A 19,945-nucleotide genomic window follows, 5' to 3' on the forward strand; every position below is an offset into this window, starting at 1 on the left:
ACTCAGACAGCAAGGTCCTGCAGTGAAGAGTGTCTTCTGATGTGGGAGAGAAATAGGCTTGAATATCTGCCACATATTTGAAGAAGAGGGTGGCTAGCTACTTACACTGGAGCTGTGATACATGAACAATAGGTTTTATACTTGCAGGGTCAGAAAGGGTCTTGACCAACTGAAAAAGAGCTTTGGAGCAGTTCTGGGCAGAGTTAATTTTATCCAAAAAGAACCTGGCTCTGGCTGCTCTACAATTTTTATGATTTTCTTTTAAAGAATGAATAATCAAATTTGATTAAATGTTAACTGTTTTAAAAACAAGTCCCCGCTTTGCAGACTATATGAGGGGTGAAACCTGTTTTGGTTATCATGTAAGGACATCTTGCGCTCCCAAGTCATAGAGTTCTTGGATATTTGTGAATATAACTGTGCAGAACTGTGTATAACAATAAAAAACCTACCGAATATACATATACCTCTGAGACAGCATTTGGAAATGTATTCTTTGGTATTAGTGAGATTGAAATTTGATTGAAGGAGGAAAAGCGAGAACAGAATAAACAGAAATTAATATTTATGACAATCTAGAAAATAATGAATAGGAAAATGTGGCACTCAACATTATTACTGCTTTGTGACTATGTTGTTGTTATATAAATACTGATGCTGCCTTTATGATGCAGGCTTCTATTTCAGATTTTCTCATAGCTTGGGTCTATAGTTTACATAATTTACATCCTGAATTCGCATTGTTAATATGTTTCAGAAACAAACTGTAGACTCTGTATAACTTGATCACTTGTAAATGGATTCGTTTAAACAATAGTTATGATAACTCATTACATTTTCCTGTCACATTCCTGTTTTACAGGGCAAAAGACCCTCTGTGTTTTCTAATGTTCCAGGTCATAACAAGACTGACCATAAACTCAGGATACCCGAAGCCCACACAATTTGGGATCACCTCTTGAACCTGTCCTAATCCTTTCTCATCCTCCTAGTTCTTCGACAGTTGTGAGTTTCCATCAGCAAAAAACATATTGCACCAGCTTAGCCTGCTCTGGATACTGCATAGAAGCCTCTGGCTATCCATCATAAACACATATTTTTAGGTCAGAGTAGTGATTAAAATAAAGGAAACAATTCAAAGTCAGATTTTATACAGAATTTTCATCTTGGTATTTCGAGTCATCAAACAAGAAGGCTAAACCAAAGAACAAAGTATACGTTTAATATTAAAATCAGGTTCTGCCTTGACAAACTACACGGTGCAGGACAGTGTGTCGCGTGGGCTCTCATTGTCCTAAATGAGACTACTGGATTTCTAGGCGGCAGGATCGATAACGGTGTCGGGGACTGAATCTGACCCACGTGTAAGGAACGCTGTCACCCTAAATCCGTTTTTTGCTCCGGCTAACTAGCAGTGCCTCATTTCCCCCTCAGGGAAGAGATGATTAGGCAGCCGAGAGCATGACATCTTTGGAACTTCTCAGGGAAGTCGTGGTCACTCAGATCCAAACCAACTCTCTCATTTACAATATGATCTCATATACAAATGACAAAGACAGTATAAGTTTTATATAATGATTTAATAAAACAACTGTATTTTAGTTAATAAGGCGTGAGCCGCAATAACCAGAACAATACAACACAGTAGGATTGAAATAGTCACCAGGAGAGTAAAACATAAGAACAAAGCTATCATAGTGCCTAACAGTTTCTACTCTCCCTCTGCTTGTTCTATTTAGAGCACAGCATGTTAAGCTTCTAGCTTGCCTTTTCGTATCACTGTGGAGACATCAGCCCTCATACCTGAGCAAAGACCTGTGATCTGGTTCAGCATCTGCAACGAGGCAGTCAACGTCTAGTTGTGGTTCCTTGGTCGGAATCTCCCTCTCGCGTGTATTGGGACAAGGAAGTGATTTTATAACTAACATGTCATCGTGATCACAAAATGTCCCTACGCAGGAATGCCAAATCTAAACTCCTACCACGTCTATCGGCAATGTACCAGACTGTATCCTTGACTGAAGCACAGAGTGAATATGTTATGGAGAACTCCACTGCTGAAGTAGGCAAAACAGTGTGATATGAATAAAAAACAACACCGTAGAACTGGCTATTTAAAAAATAACAGTACGAAGCCTAATAAAAAGTATTTAGAGCAAAGTGCACAGAGGCTCTAAACTGTCAGCAAATTAATAAAATACATTCAGGGCAAAGTGCACAAAGGCCTAAAGCCTGAAGCTAATGCGCAAAGGATATGTAAAACTAACCACACTACACCCTCCCCTTGTCGGTAGCAAGTGGTTCCAATAATATAAAAGTATGCCCCAAATATAAGCAATATATAAAACCATATATTTCGACAAGGTCAGAAGACAACAAAGTCATAAATTTAGGAAACATGTGACGATAAGCCAAATTTAATATAGTGTCAATTTTGCAGGAAAAAAATAAAAAATCCAATTGTCAGACAGAAGCAATAGAACGTAGGAGCTCCTCCACTTCGATATATGTCAATATCGGAAGATCCACGCCACAAAGTACCACGGAGCAGGTGTGTTCCAAAGCCCCAAAACCATTCAGGGCGGTACCCCGTGCAGGGCCTATGAATGAGACAAAACCCTCTTCCTCCAGGAAGGGAATCTCATAAACCGCCTCACGAAGCAAACGCAAACGTAGTGTACAAGTCTGGGAATGAGCCCTAATCGGGAACATCAACAGATCAGGATCGACCACTGTAGGGCGTTGCAGTGAGAGGCAGAAATCCAGTGCATGTTCAAACAAGCACCAAAGGCACCGAAACACGGGTTGCACACAATCCAAAACCGGTCTGAATGACAGAGACCAGTCACACTCCAAATGGGCCAGGAGTGTAGCTCCAAAATGCTGCATCATACGTTCATGACACAGCTGCGCTGACGGGAGCAGCAATATAGGATCTCGTCGTGGCGGGACAGCCATTGCGAAAAAATAGCAATAATAGCAAGACTCCAACCAACAAAGCCAAAGTAATCGGGAAACCCCCAAAAATGCTTCCGAAAATAGAGTGTATAGCCGAAGGTATTAAACCAAATATGGAAGAGAAGGTGTGAGCAAAACCAACACCAACGGCTTTGAACAAATGTGCAATACCAGCTGTGCTGGATGCATTAAATATACGTCCCACCAGTTCACCGAAGTGACTTGGAAAGTCAGTATTCAAAAGGGACTGTATTTCCGCCGATGACCTTGCCACCTGAAGTGCGTAGGTCTCGCTAGCAGATGTAAGGGCCACATGCTTCTGAAACAATAAAGCTTTTAGTCGACTCAACTTGTCGAAACTAACCTTGGAAGTAGCAATATGAGGCCAGATGTCCGCTACCTCCCTAATTTGAGTGGGGGGAAACAACACATTCCCGCAGCACGTAACGGCCTTGTTGACAACGACAACGTAAACTATTCCGGCACGCATGCCACAGCAGCGTTCGCTGTTAAGAACAATGTAACTGCCGTTAGAAAGCACCTGGAAAGTGTTTTTAATAACCAGGACTGGAACTCCCTTCAGATAACAAGCTAAGTTACCAATCGAAGCGTTACACGCTCCGTGCAAGGACAGCTGTTTACAAACCATTGAATGGCTGACAGAAACTTCACATTCACCACCGCCAACAAAAACCTCCCTCAAACCATTAATACATCTGTACTGAAAGGGAAGCTCCCACACCTCGTGTATGTAACTGTCTCCCAGTAGTTCATATCTACCCACCGGAATGTGCTTCAAACAAGAAGTAAATTGCAGAGTGGAGATAGGCAAATTAATAACCCCATGAATCAACCACTCAGCTGAAGGAATCTCAGCAACCGTGAAAGGCAGTTTCTCCAATTTTTCAATGTGTAACATGACATACGTCGCTTCCTTTTTAGCCATCAGCTGTTGTTGATGAGTCAAATTAAAGGAGATAAAGATCTCTCTGGCACGAATGTGCTGCCATGGAACGTGACCTGCCTTCAAGGTCTGAAGAGTCCAACCCAGCTGCATGATGGACCGCGTCTGACTCTGCCCATGATATAAAGAAGACATGTCCGATTTAATAATGTCAATAGCAGAGGAAACAATACTGTCAATCGTGTAAACACGATCAGAAAGGGTATGCATGCCATTATCAACAACAGACAAAGTCTGCAGCAGATTTTCCTGATCAATCTGCCTCAACCGGGCAGCAGCCTCCTGTTGTGAAAGCTTCCAAATCTCATTATAAACTTCGTACAAAAATCTCTTCTTCCGTGGTACCTTGGGACCTGACAAAAAATCTCGTAAATCAGTATCATTAGACAGTAACGTGAGATGTGACTTAACTGCATCCAGCGTGGATGACTTCAACCATTGCTGACAAAGCTTCCCCACGCTGTATGTAGTTATAATATCAGCATGTTCTGGTGAAATGTAACGAGGGTCTGTCCTACTAGTCCTGAACCCCCCTGAAGAGGTGACAAAACGTTGATGACACTTATTAGTGTCTACAGGCCATAAACCACCCGCCCGGATGTAACAATGAAGTGTTAAGCGTACCATTCTGGACCCAATGTGTAAATTCACCAAAAGTAGCATTCACATAGTGCTGCCAGTCATTTAATTTGGAAGGGACAGGTATACTAGGCAAAGTCAACTCTCTAATTGGCGCCAAGCCCAAACAGCTAGTCTGTTGTACTGTGTCATTGAGGAAAATCATCTGCACAGGGATAAGACATGCTCTAAATAATGTATCCCTGCCTTGCATCTGCCAATTTTTTGTACCCCAAACACTTTTCAAGTCAACAGTCTTAAACCAGTATTCATACCCCTCGACCGAAAGTTTAGATACAAACAAATTTGAATACAATAATTTAGTATCGGTCAATAACATTTGCTTATTAGAATACGGTGTAACTTTAAAATAGTAAGACTTAGCATTCCGTTGATTATGCCCAGAAAAATATGCAAATTTATCATAATACGTTTTCGAACTCCCTTGTGGAGGAGTCGAGCAATGTTCCCATTGCACATAATTAAATATGGACTTAGGGCTACTAGCTTTATGAATAAAGTGGTGTCCATAATAGTTGTAGCAAAACATGTCACCATGATTATCTCTAAATTGGTAAGCATCTTCATCGTCATAGACAGTATAATATTGCAAATCTGTTAGCATAGAATCTACTGTCTTCACATCCCAATCATCAGAAACAATGCCTGGTATAACAACAACTCATTGATAACTTGAGGACATACGGTATTTGAATCAATTCAGTGGGACCATATATATCAAACATGACTTTATCCCACACAATCCCATCTGGAATCGGTATTGCAGAAATGTTTACATTGGACAAGTCTCTTCGAACCATATGAGATGAAAAATGTGGTTTTAACACAGTCTCCACGTGCGCAACGTCAGATCGATCAGGAAGAAAATGACCATGTATTACTAGAAAAAAAGTAACCACAAATCCCAACCATAAAAAAAGAGTCATTACAGCCATAATAAGCCACAAATAGTTCCAAGGAAAAACAAAATATGTGCGTTTAAGCCAACCCAGCAGCTTACGTGGACCTCGGACAGAAGATATCGAGGACGAGGAGCTGGACACTGCATCATCAGCGTCGTTGAAGCAGCCAGAGGCAGTTCTTGCAAAAGGTGCAATTGTGAACAAAGAAGCAGATGGAGGCTCTCGCCTAGGCAGGCTATAAACCACATGTTCAGAAACATCAGGAGAACGTACAGTAACTTGATCAAAAGATTCCATATTAATCGTCGTCTGTGGAACAATCGCAAGATCATCATCCACCCTCCCCAAGCTCGGAGAGGAAACAGCGTCGGTGTAAATCACCTGCAGTGGGACTTCATCACCAGTAGTGAGAGGGATTCCGGAACTACTGGGTGTCCCTCTTGGTCTGCTGTGCAGAATCGGCCACATGTTGTAACTTGACATTATCAATGGAAACAAAACGATTTCCCTTGGCCCCTTGCAGCGGCGGCAAAATCACTGTTCTGGTGCCGCTTACCCCTAACACAGGGACAAGTGCTCGATAAGAAGGACCAAATTCTTTCTTCACTGCGACCTTTTCACGCACTAGATCCCCAATCCTGGGTATCCAACCAGTAGATGTTACTGGTTCATCCTTAATTCCTGTGGAAGCAGCATTCGCAGAAGAGTTATCTTCACGGAATTGTTGTAAATCCTGCAAAACAGTGACACGATCATTTATGTCAAAGGGCGTATCTGCCGCCTCCACACCAGGACCATCTAGATCAGGAACATACATTCGTGTTCCAAACAGGCACTCATATGAAGTACGACCCCCCAGTGACCGTCTAGGCAAGTTATTAAGTGCTCTCTGTACTCCATACAGGTGGGCTAGCCAACTGCGACCCGTACCTATAACCCTGGCCAAAATATATTTGTATGCACTATCTGGTGTCAGCGGACCACAATGATCCAAGTACACACACTGTAAAGGTTTATTTGAAATCAGAAGGGGCGTCTGCTGCGGGCGTCTAGCCGACGAAGCTTTAATCTGTTGACAAACGTCACAACAAAGCACATATTGCTTTGTCTCTTTATAGAGACCAGGCCACCAGTAACGAGCCTGTAAAAGTGAAATTGTGGCAGCCACACCAGCATGTGCAGACGCCACCCCCTCATGTGCTGCAGAAATTAATCGAGGTCTCTCAATTTTATTGGGTAGTTCACGTACACCAATGCCTGGAATGTTAACAACAGCATTTAGCGCACTACTCAAGCAGTAACTATATTTAGAAGGAAATTCTTTAGGAAATGGCGTGCCATCAGCCGTAGCTTTTATGGCAGCCGAAATCTCTGTGTCTGGTTTGGAACTCGAACGAGTCACTGCGGCCACAGTGGCTACAGACACTGCTGATTTCGCGGCTTCCTCAGCCAAAGTATTCCCAGCAACGTGTATTCCAACGCGCTGGTGTCCAAGTGTATGCACAACATGGACTTTAGGAAGCGTTTCTTTCAGAGCCGCAACCTTACCCCACAGCAATTTGTGTTTCATGGTGTTGCCTTTAGAGTCTCTGAACCCATTTAACTTCCAATAGTGTAAATATTCATTGAAAGACTGAACACAGTAGTAGGAGTCACAGACCAGCAAGGTCAAAGTCGCCGGATCCGCGTGCTCCAACGCTAATAATAGAGCTTTGAGTTCAGCCAGCTGTGCCGTGCAATCTCCCAATGTTTTAGTGTAAGTATGTCGGGGGCAGAACACTTCCCCCTCCATAGTGCCGCTCACCACCGCACATGCAGCAGAATACTGTTGTCTAGTCCCAACCGCCGGCTGCGCAGAGCCATCAGTATACATGACCGTTTGATATTGGTCAATAGGCAAAGTGCCAGCAGGAACTGGGTATTCCATTTCATATTGAAGAAATTCTTGAGTCTGCAGTTTAGGGTCAAATATGTAATCTACATCAGTGGCTGTCAAAGACGTAGCCCATTGTATCCATCGCGGGTGTAAAGCTTTCAAATTAGGAACACTCGCTTTCGTAACAGCCTCTAAGGCCGGAATCGGGGAAACAACAATAATGCGTTGGCCCTGGGCAAGCGGTCTTTCTCTAATCACAGCCATCTGTACTGCAGTGAGTATTGTCTCAGTCTGTGCAAATCGTTGCTCTGCAGCAGAATACAAGTGGGACTTGTATGCAATCGGGACTGTCTCACCCTCATTAAAGGTGACATACGTAAACCCAACAGCCCCAGGTATCACCCTGATGACTAGATGTGTCTTATTGTCCAGTGTGTGTAGGTGTTTAACTGCTAAGAGATCAGTCTGTAACTCTCGTAGTATGTGTGTGTGCTCAATCGTCCAAAATCTACACGAAAAATTCAGGCGAATCAATTCGTATAAGGGTTTTATACGCGTAGCATAATCAGGAATGTAAGTTCTGCCAAAATTCAGAAACCCCAACAATGATTGGAGCTTCCGAACCGTATTAGGAGGCTGCAATAAAGCACATTTCTTCAAAAAATGTGGCGCTAAGCTCTTGCCCTCACTCGACAGCTCATATCCCAGGAAAATGACGCTGAGGAAGGCAATCTTTGATTTCTTCAAATTAAACTTATAGCCAATATCAGCAAACCCTACAACAATGCGCGATACGCTCCTTAGATGTTGTAGAATCTCATCGTCCGTCAGATATAGGTCATCAACATATGATAACGCTTCAGGGTCCAACTCGTGCAACATCTCAGTCACACAAGCCGCTAACAGTCCTGGGCTATTCTTATACCCCTGAGGCAAACGACAAAAAAAATTCTGAGAGCCAAATGCACTGAAACTGGTATAGTCCCGACTTTCGGGCGCTATATTTTGGCAGAAAAATCCATTTGAGATATCTAACGTTGTTTTGTATTTCTTACGCACTATATTATTCATAAGCGCTGCGCTATGTGAATTCTGTATTGCATATGTGCGTGTATGACTATTCAAATGTCTGTAATCCACCACTATCCTATATGAATGGTCCGGTTTAGCAACCGGAAACAAGGGATTATTCATCGGCGAGACACAGGGCTCAATTACACCCTGGTACTCCAATTGTGTAAGAATTTTCCTAACCGATGCCCTTGCCTCAAATTTGATTGGATACTGCGGCTGTGGCTGAGGTTCGCCCTTTATTGGAATTACATGATAAGGTGATTGTTTATCCCACCCCACGTTATTTCTATATAGGGCGGGGGCTTGTGCTAGAGCCCATGATTTACTATAGGACTCCGCTAGTTCTCTCGGAACAAGGGGTGAAAATGAAGGTGTAATTACCTCCTCCCCAACCGGACAGTCGCGAACAAAGTCAGGTGGCCAATCTTGTTCGGCCAACAGAACATCATATGATTTCACCACATGGTCCCAAAAGATGGCGTGTACAATGCGGTCAATGTCCCCTTCTAATTGCAGAGTTACTTTATATACTCTATCAGGATCAGAGACTCGCATATCCGCCGTTTCGACTTCTATGAAGTCATCACTTGCTTTCACCTCCAGATGCTCTAGAAGACTCCGGCGAACTATTGTGACCTCTGCCGCGCTGTCTAACAGTGCCAACGCCCATGTCTTGTTCGTCAAGAGAACTCTCTTCTTGAGCGGCATGTCTAACTGAGACTGCTGCCACTTTTTTCTTTTTAAATTGTTGCTTCTGTTGTAGTGGTTTCTCTTCCTGTTTAATAGAAACCTCTCTTGAGCGTTGTGTGTCCTGTCTTGGTTTCACGTACTAATTTCTCCGCTCTGACCGCCCACCTCTCTCACTTCTCTTGTCCGAGGAGTCCTGAAAGGAATGATATTGGCGTGTATCAGTATATTGATATCGATCAGGCGTTTTCAAATTATCCCTATTCCTGAGATTATACCTATTCTGCGGGGTCTCCGGTTGTGGAGACTGTCCCTCATCTTTTTTAGGTGTTTGCTGTTGTTTCTTTTCCCAGCGCTTTTTAGCACCCTCAGGTTGCTGTTGCTTAGCATTATCTTTATTATTTTTACCCTGTAATTGGGGTTTTTGTGGTCTAGCCCCTAGGCTATCGCGACCAATACTGGAATATGTTTCTGCTATTATTCTCGGAAGTTCCCGCTCCTGATTAATCTGCGGAACGTCCCGAAGACGCATTCGCACTGCTAGTGCTACATCCTCTCCCTTGAGATTACTCAAAATAATAGAAGAAACTGTGGCAAAATTGCCCATCAACTGCATGCCCAAATCTAAGGCAGGGGCAGCCCCATATTCATCCTGAATCTGTTTAAGCACCTCCGGTAAATTAGCTAATGTCAGTGTACTGTGTGCCGTAGTGTAGAGCGCAGCAAACACCGTGCCCCAGGTATTACAATGATCCACAGTAGGAACCATCCCATACGGCAAACACATCGTCAAAATTCTATGTTTATCCTGAGGTCCCGTATTGGGAAATACAGCTTCCAGCGTATTAATTTTTTGTGCCAGCCAAAACGGAGTTTCCTCACGTTTAGCCGGTACCTTACCCATAACTGAGCGTACAGTGGCCGGATTAATACCCGGAACCACTGCTTGTGGGTGCGCCGAAGCAGCACGCGCTGCATTAGTATTCAATGCCTGCATTACAAACTGAACCAGTCTTCTGTATGTAGTTGCTAACTCTATATATAAACGACGCACGTCAGCCACTGCCAAATTAGCAACCGCAGGATATGGTGTGTATGTAGCCAACAAAGGCCAGGTCGGACCATCATTACTCAGTGGACCTAACCTTACTTGTGCTACTGTGTGTGGGAGGGCGCCATCAAGCCAATTATGGTGTTCTTGATAAGATAAAGGTATCTCTAAGTATGCATAAGCCCTGTATTGTCCAGGGACATTCGCAACAGTGAATTCGTGAAAAGTGTTTGTACCCCCATCTACTGCTGGAAATACGACCCAAGAATAAAAAAGTTCTGTTCTATAGGCTGCATGGGCGTCCACCACAAAAGTGACCGGACCCCCCTGGACCGTCAGTCCATGTGCTATCAGGTGACCTGTGAGCGGATGTCGCATATTAAGCGCTATATTCACTACAACTGGATTCGCCATTTATTCAAACAGCACTAGGTCAGAGAAGGCACACCAAAATCGGGGTTTTTCCTTTCAAAGTTCAAGCTTGAAAAACCAACCACTAAGCAATAGGATGTACCTATCCCGTGGTGGCGGAAACCCTCAGCCCCACGGACGTCTCCGCGTACGGAACCGAGGAGTCAAAATATATACGAGACCGAGAGAGTCAGTCGGACCTAAATATTAGAGCCAGACCAAACGTTGGCGCGCCATGTCGCGTGGGCTCTCATTGTCCTAAATGAGACTACTGGATTTCTAGGCGGCAGGATCGATAACGGTGTGGGGGACTGAATCTGACCCACGTGTAAGGAACGCTGTCACCCTATATCCGGTTTTTGCTCCGGCTAACTAGCAGTGCCTCATTTCTCCCTCGGGGAAGAGATGATTAGGCAGCCGAGCGCATGACATCTTTGGAACTTCTCAGGGAAGTTGTGGTCACTCAGATCCAAACCAACTCTCTCATTTACAATATGATCTCATATACAAATGACAAAGACAGTATAAGTTTTATATAATGATTTAATAAAACAACTGTATTTTAGTTAATAAGGCGTGAGCCGCAATAACCAGAACAATACAACACAGTAGGATTGAAATAGTCACCAGGAGAGTAAAACATAAGAACAAAGCTATCATGGTGCCTAACAGTTTCTACTCTCCCTCTGCTTGTTCTATTTAGAGCACAGCATGTTAAGCTTCTAGCTTGCCTTTTCGGATCACTGTGGAGACATCAGCCCTCATACCTGAGCAAAGACCTGTGATCTGGTTCAGCATCTGCAACGAGGCAGTCAGCGTCTAGTTGTGGTTCCCTGGTCGGAATCTCCCTCTCGCGTGTATTGGGACAAGGAAGTGATTTTATAACTAACATGTCATCGTGATCACAAAATGTCCTTACGCAGGAATGCCAAATCTAAACTCCTACCACGTCTATCGGCAATGTACCAGACTGTATCCTTGACTGAAGCACAGAGTGAATATGTTATGGAGAACTCCACTGCTGAAGTAGGCAAAACAGTGTGATATGAATAAAAAACAACACCGTAGAACTGGCTATTTGAAAAATAACAGTACGAAGCCTAATAAAAAGTATTTAGAGCAAAGTGCACAGAGGCTCTAAACTGTCAGCAAATGAATAAAATACATTCAGGGCAAAGTGCACAAAGGCCTAAAGCCTGAAGCTAATGCGCAAAGGATATGTAAAACTAGCCACACTACAAGTGCAACTACTCTTCTTGCAGTAACAAAATATTTCATTACTTTATGGGACACGTCATTTTTAATGAGATAAAAAAATACATTCGAAATCAAAGTAATTAATATTCATCTACCTGTAATGTAGATAAGTGCTGCCCAAGGTAACTTCCCTTCTTGACAATAAAGATTTAGATTCATTAAAGCACACTCCCTGTCACTGTCGCTGAATTCATAGCATATATTCCAGCCAAGAGGTCCAAACTTCTTCCTCTCCTGCATAAAATAAATATTAACAATTGAATATTCAATATGCTGTTTTTGTATGGGTTTGCCTATTTTCAATTACTAGAAAGCAACCCTGAAGCACCCAATAGCAATGTCTTACTCTAGTACTGAAGCAGTGTTTTTAGACTTGTGAGTCGACAACACCACAAACATTAAAAATGAAACCATCCGGTAAGTATTAAGACCATTTTAAAGAAACAATTATGATTAAAGCAGGGGTAAAGCCATTGAATCATGGTTTTGTGAATAATTTTTATTTTCACACCTTTGAAATGATTCTTCCCTAGAGCAATATAAAGGGAACCTGTAAACCATACTCTAAAAAGTTGCCACCTTCAATCTTCTCCAAGCCATGGGAAAGGAATCCACATAAGCAAACCTACCAAAGCAAGCTTACTATGGCAGAATCTGCATGAATGAATATCGTTCATTACTTAATTCTCAACTCTGGGTCATACAAATTTTGCCACAATGTATTACTGACCAGTAATAACTCATAAAATGTTTAGATTTTTATATATATATTAAAACTGTATTTTTTCTTCATATATTAGTAGTAATTTTCACCATCAGAAATTAGTACTGCAACACACACTACAGCCATGCAATACAACAACATATTAAAGGATGCAATAGAATTGGCTCACCGAGGAAATGCTTCAAGTCCTTGCCTCTAGTTAAAACACTTAGCCCTGTTCCTCTTCCGGCTAGCTGAAAACCAGTGCTCCACGCTCTACATTGTTCTCCTCAGTCAAAACCTTGAATCCTGCCATAAGGCTGACCCCACTTATTGCTCTGGACTCCCAATTCAGAGTAATATCAGGCAACTTACTCTTTCATTGTAACATATAGTATAACAACCCTATGATAGCACTAAATGTATTCATGGATGTTTTGAATTTTAGGTAAATGTGTAATTTTTATACCAATAATACCATTTAAACACATTATAAATATACTTAACTAAACTATCCACCAAGATCTTATCTATATACGCACTGCAGCATCACTTAATAATAAAGCGTAGGCTACAAAAAATTGCATATTTATATGACACTAATATTTTCTAGATATATAATTACTCAAATATAATTTCAAATCAAATCTATGCAGTCTTCTACCTTAAAAGTATTCACACAAAAGAAAAGCAGTCGACGTTAAATAGATTTATGTGAAAGAACAATGTTTGGAATGGTGAACACTTAAAACCGGAGCATAAAATGAGTCAACAGGCTTCAGTTCACACTCAATCTACAGTCATCACACAAGCAGTGCAGTTTCTATTATACCACCATAATTTTAAAGAAGACTATTTTTGACATGTCATAGCCTGAAAACACAAACATTCACACCAACCAGGCAAAGAGGTTATTTAGATGCACATACAGCATCGTAAATCGCCTAATAGGACATAAGGGCTTGATTTACAAAGGTATATTTACGTGTGTATATCTGCTCATGTGTAGATGTGCTCCTGAACATAAGTGCAGCCCTGCACATGTTTGCTATTCACCATTTCCAAGTGGAGATTTGCACCTAGATATAGTCTTACATGTCTAAAGGGGTGGAGCCTCCTATAAATAAATGAACAACGGAAATGTTACTGCAAGTACATTTGTACCTGTTGGTAGAGCTCTCCATGACTGGAGTGGTGATCACCAAATTATAAGGAAATTTATACAGGTCATTTATTTTTTAAAAATGAATGGAATGGGATTTAATGTAAAATACAAAGGTAAAAAAGAATTTAAAATAATTAATAGTAACCTGAAACTAATAAAATAAAAAGGTTACAGCATACTTACAGCTCAAATTAAACTGATATTATACATGAATTTAAATGGATTCATTTTATTTATAAATAATATTAAAAAACATAAAACGTACCAACCCTTATTAACATTTTTATTTTTAGTTAATTTGTAGTAAACGCATTGCAAGGAAGATCAAGAAAATAATCAAATGGGCACTGAAGCGGTCTATGTAGGGGTTACAATTTGCTGTGCTGTTGCGTGCTTCTTTGATATGAACTACATGGAGTTCCTCTTAAAGTGCATAGTTTTGTTACACAACTGGCATTGACTTTATCTCATCGGTTGGTTGGTTTGAATATTGTTAAAATGTATATCTGTTTTGGTGAACACCACTTTTGATTCCAAACTCTTTTTTTCTACAAACCTGAATCTGTTATATGTAGTTTATATGGGAACATCAGAGACTCAGACTGGCAATACAATTCATGAAAATGAAATACAAAAGAACAGCTGCACTCTTCCTAATTTAAATTCTATTATTGGGCAAATATGGCACAAAGAATGTTGTGTTTAATCACAAATGCACCTACTGAGCGCCTTCTACGAATGTTTCTGATAGATCTCGGAGAGGCTGCCAATGGGTATTTATTAAAGTACTTCAACCCTAATTAATTTGAAAGTTTTTGGTTCAAGGCTGCCATTTGGAAGAAGCCTTGCACCTTAGCTGATATTTCACCCATCAATATGTACACTGCACTTTGGGGTGAATCTTCTTTTTCCAATACACCTAATAATTGTATATCCAACAAATGAGCATCACTTGCACTGAGAAGTGGAGAGTTTTTCAGAAGATTTGGAAACCTACAAAAGGAATTTAGGTGCTCATTATGAGTTTGGTGGTCCCACCACGGGACCGCCAAACTCACTGGGAGGACACCATCGCCCTGGTGGGGACGTCTTCCCCGAGCGTATTACAATGTTCCCGCCGGGCTGCCTGGCGGGAATGTTGTAATATGTGTTCCCGCGGTCAGCCCGGTAGGAACAGTGCTACGATATAGGACTCGTCTCCATTGAAGGAGGAGAATCCTATACTGTAGCACAGAGGTGGCTGGCCAGCACTCTCAAAACGCTTACTGTCTGCAAAGCCTGATGGTACTGGGCAGGGGGGCCATACACTGCCCGCCCATGCCATGGCTCCTGTTACTGAGCTCAGCACCGCCCTGGCTGGTTACAACCCCGAACGCCGTCACCATGTTGTGAACAATGTTCCTGGTGGGTATGGAGGTCTTTAGCTGGGTCCGCCAGCCAAGGTTGTAATTTGGCAGTTGGACCACCTGGAGTGCGGCATTCCGACCGCCACCACAAGGCTGGCAATCCTAGGACCACCAGCCTGGAAATGAGGCCGTTAGTATTTTGGGATATAATTATTTCAAATATTTGCAAAGAAAAATAGGAATGAATAAGATTAAGTTGATCTGATTCTTTGTACAGAGACCAATAGTACAATTCAGGATGTATACAGGATATTTATTGACAATCTTAATGGATCTGACCCACTTGGCAAATAAATTATTTGAAATGCAAGGTACTAATATAGAATTACAAGACATACAAGAAGCCATAGATATTGTTAAGATAGCATTCACAGAAGTTAATCTACGTTTGCACCAATTTAAAATGTTAAATATGTTATATTATAACTCTCAGAAGTTTAAGAGTGCATTTTGTGAACTGAAACAGCCTTAGCCTGTTGTGGAGGGGGAGGGTGTTTTCTATTAGTAAATTCCTCCCAAAAGCCTTCTTGATTTTTCCCTAATGCAACCTATTTCTGAGTAATTATTCCCCACTTTTCCACCACCCCAAGTCCCTCCCACAATCACTACAAAATAGTATACTTAAGTGTGTAGAGATCTCCACAACCATGGCAGAGGTCTCCATGCAAAAATATAGAAAAGGCAGAGGTGGATATTTCTATACCTAGGTTTGTGAATTGCGCCTTACAATAAGTAGTACTACTGAAGGGTTACATTATGTGCTACAACATGCAGTTTCTGAAATAGGTCCAGAGTGCCATTCTAGTGCCCTATATATTCTCTCTTTGCTGAGCAAATGCAGACATCAGAACCAGATTCACATTTTCTAGAACAACCTTGAAGGCTATTCTGAGATTTTTCAAGCTTCTTAATACTACCATCATGACTTTAGTTGGAAGAATCCCATCTATTAGGTTGAATCAACAATACATTCCATTTTGTGAAACCTTCTCAAACAAAACTGGCTCCATTTGTTGATACAGCTATGCTGAACAGAGCCATTGACAAGAAATCCCTTCAAGAGGATGATGGTCATCACATCCTGTGGAACAAAATCCCTCATAAAATGTTAAGATTGTCTGCTTATGCATTGTTCTATTCAATTAACAGTTTGGGTGGTGTTCTGCAGAGGGATGACTGAAATCAACTGGGTGATAGCCCTCTTTCATAACCTGATCTGTGCCACACTTTCAAGCCTGTTGACACATTGCATGTGATTGTGTTGTCTATCAACGTTAGATCAATTTTAGCTGAATGTTTAGTTTTAATGGTCAAGCAAGTTGTATCAGGCTTCAACAAACTTTAAGGGACTGTGAGCTTCTTCTCCTAACAAAGGCTACTCACCATATGATCTACTGGATTTGTTCTGAGGCCTGAAAGTGATGCATTCATGGCTAACTGTGCCAGATAACTTGGAAAAGTGAAAACACTCGGTTCACGTGTTTCTAGTAGAACGCCACTGATAATGTTCATCATTTCACCAACATGCAACTCGTATTGCCTTAATTTTAAGGCCATTAGATACTGAGTAACTACTTAAGGCATTTCATTCTGGCCCTCTCCTGAAACATCAGCAGTACACACAATGTGATTTGCCTTGAAAATCATACCTGTGTAATGTCATGCTCTAAGAGGAAAATGAAGGACTGAAAGCTTTATCATCTGGAGATCTTTCGGCAGGGGAAAAGTAATTACAATGTCAAAGTATGAAGGGTGCTCTTAACCGGACGCAAAGGTCTGTGATGCTCCCACGTACATTTATAAAATGTAGCTGCTGAGTGGTTAAAGTGCCCCCTCTCCCCAGTTATTATTTATTAGAAAACTTACAACACAGAGAAGAAAACAAATTGGAAAAGTTATTTGACTTTATTGGAAGAAAGTCACAGCGGCACCATGAACAGGTCTAAACCAGTCCGTCTCGGGATGAATAGGAGATTTGTGGCACTTAGGAAAATAATATACTTAAAAAAATACACAAAGCAAACGTGAAAATGAAAGACATCAAGATTGGAAATACTTTGTTTTTAAATGTTTTTGAAAGAAGAAAAATGTTTTTGTAAAATGGGATCTGGAAGGTTTGGGTTGTAATATTTAGTTAAGGGCCTCAGATTCATATTTCATCATTGATATTGTAAACAATAAAATCAAAGTTGCACCACCATTTTGTGATTTCCCATACATTTCCCCTATCCTGGTAGCAGGTAACTATACCAAGGTGAAGGGATCCAGCAGATGAAATCAGTTGTCTGCTGTTTTCCCTGATCAGTATTTTGTTATACATGGGTGTTTGTTCTCACGTTTTCAAGTAGCTTTCATATGTTAACCATGCCATGTTCTGTGTTTATATCTCTTGCTTTAAACTCTTATTAGAAATAAGATGAAATGTTTACAGTGAGTCATCAATATATGACTGGCTGCGCATATACACTTTCATGGGTTTTATCTTAGATTTGCATTACAGTGTAGCACAACCTCACAAAGCCAGGAAAGAAATCCTAATACAAGGTAAACAAAAAGAAATGAACACAAAAAAGAAAGGAATAATAAGTCAGAAAGAAAAACAGAAGGAAGAATGAAGACAAAAGTAGTGGGAAGAAGATGAAAAGAGGGAAAACAAAGAAGAACGAAGGACAAATAGATGATAAAGAACAAAGAAAATATGAAAGAAAAAATAGTAAGGGAGGGAGATGTAAAAGAAAGACGAAAGGAAAGAATGGAGAAGAAAGAAAAGGAAAGAATGTAGGAGGAGGGGAGAAGAGGGAAGGAAAAGGTAATGATATACAACAGAAATTAGAAAAATATGAGGATATGATGAAGAAGAAAATAGAGAATGTATAGGAAAATAAAGTGGAGAATGCAATAAAAAAAGAAGGGTGAAGAAAAAAGGGAAAGGGAGAAAACACAAGAGAACATAAGATTAATACAAAATAAACGAAAGAAAGGAAGAGAGAGTACAAAGAAAAGCGGAGTAAGAAAAGGGAAAGGAAGAGAAAGAATGTAGAAGGGAAAATGAGAAATGTAAAATTATGGCGAATGGAGGAAAACAAACAATGGAAAGGATGAGAAAAGGTATGAAAGAGGAAATATTGAATTAGAGAGACTGAAGGATTGCAAAGAAACAGAGTGGCAGATAAACAAAATGGAGTACAAAGAAGCCTGCAAAAAGCATATGAAAGTTTGGATAAACAAGACTAATGGAATTTGAATGAGTGTAGGAAATGGAATATAACAGAAGAGGGTTAAAGAGAAAGGAACAAAGGGATTAAAGAAAACAAATGAAAGAAAACAAAGTAAATGGAAAAAGATGTGAGTTGAGCCTGAAATGAAGGATGGAAATGTAGGAAACAAAGAAGGAATAATGGAGAAGACAAAAGAATAAAAAACTGGAGACAAGGAAATCATAAAAACAGACATGGCAATGGAGAAGGAAGACAAATGAAGACAGTAGAGAGAAGAAAGAAGGACATGTTAAAGAGATGAGAGAGGACAATCTGGAGAGGAAGAAACAATAAGAGCAAAGGGAAAATTAGGAAGAGGGAAAGACTAAACAGACAGAAAGAATAACAGTGCATAAGAATAAAGAACAGCTGAGAAAAAAGAAGGGACCAGATGCTGGAGAAGAGAGAAATAAACATTGAAAAGGGAGACAGGGTAAAGGAAAAAAATAAGAAGCAGGTGCAAAGGACAACTGAATCAGAAGGAAAATGAAAATAGGCAAACTAAGGAGAAAGAGAAAAAGAAAAATACAAAGAAGGAAGTCATCAAAAGAAGATAAAAAGGAACATATAAGTAAGGCAAATATGAAGGTGGAACAATGAAGAGGTTCAGACAGAATGTAGAATGAAAAGCAGAAGGTAACAGAAAGAAAGTAAAACGAGGAAGAAAGAGGCAAATGAGAATAGAGGAAAAAAGCAAGAAAAGATAAGAAAGGCTGAAAGAAGATAGATGCGAAAGCACAAGGGAGAGCGGAGAAACTAGAAATGGGGAACAAAGAAGGAAGAAGAAGAGAAGAGATATATTTTGAAGAAAAACGGAGATGGTCAGGTTATCAGTGAGTTATCAGAATTTCAGCGCAAGCAGCTTGAGAAGAAGTGATGTAAGGGCCAGAGCTGCCGAATTTGAGATGACAAACCAGGGTTGAGTCTCTGCCTTGACTCAATAGCCTATGATTCTAGGCAAATCACTTCCTCTCTCTGTCCATAATTAAAAAAAGATGTCCTTGCGTAACATAACTGGTGGTGCTCATGTATAGAGCTCCGATAGCCTCCAGTCGGTTCTGCGCTTTATAAAACTGCAAAAAAGAAAAGATGGCCAGCGGAGGGGAACTAATCAAAGTTAACTAATCAGGACTTGGTCCATGCAGCAATAAAAAAAATAAAAGAAAGTGACGCATGGCAAATGCTGCCAAATGAGAAGGCAGCAAAGATGGTGCTGTTAGAGTGTATTATTTATAATCAAAATTAACATGAAATGTTCGCGAATTAATGCATAATGATGCCGCATAGAAAATGAATTAATGTGCTTTACTAAACGCGTGTTCGAAATGTGCCCACGGGGAGTGGCCACCAATATATACAATGATAAATTAAACTGACTAATGATGAAATATTAATGTACCAATGTGTGATTTTGTATTAGTATTAAGAGTTATATGTTAGGGTTTTGTTAATTAATCACTAGGCCTTAGTTAGCATGAGTTGGGGCCTAGCTGCTGGTTTCATATTAAATATGTTTCCCTAACGTGCAATGTGCTGACTTGCTGAAGGACATGTAGCCGTACTTTTCCAGAATTTAGAAGATGTGTGTAAGCGTA

General features: G+C 40.8%; 1 protein-coding gene across 2 annotated transcripts in view; it reads right to left on the reverse strand.

The window, feature by feature from the left end:
• The window catches only part of DNAH6 (dynein axonemal heavy chain 6), a 1,211,389-nt gene that overhangs the window by 132,380 nt on the left and 1,059,064 nt on the right, over nucleotides 1-19,945 (reverse strand). For both annotated transcript variants that reach the window (XM_069236637.1, XM_069236634.1), the window contains exon 68: nucleotides 11,915-12,053. In XM_069236637.1, the coding sequence (XP_069092738.1) occupies nucleotides 11,915-12,053 (139 nt within the window). The remainder of the gene's footprint in view (nucleotides 1-11,914; nucleotides 12,054-19,945) is intronic.

Source organism: Pleurodeles waltl, chromosome 1_2 (assembly GCF_031143425.1).
Source record: "Pleurodeles waltl isolate 20211129_DDA chromosome 1_2, aPleWal1.hap1.20221129, whole genome shotgun sequence".
Classification (NCBI taxonomy): Eukaryota; Metazoa; Chordata; class Amphibia; order Caudata; family Salamandridae; genus Pleurodeles; species Pleurodeles waltl.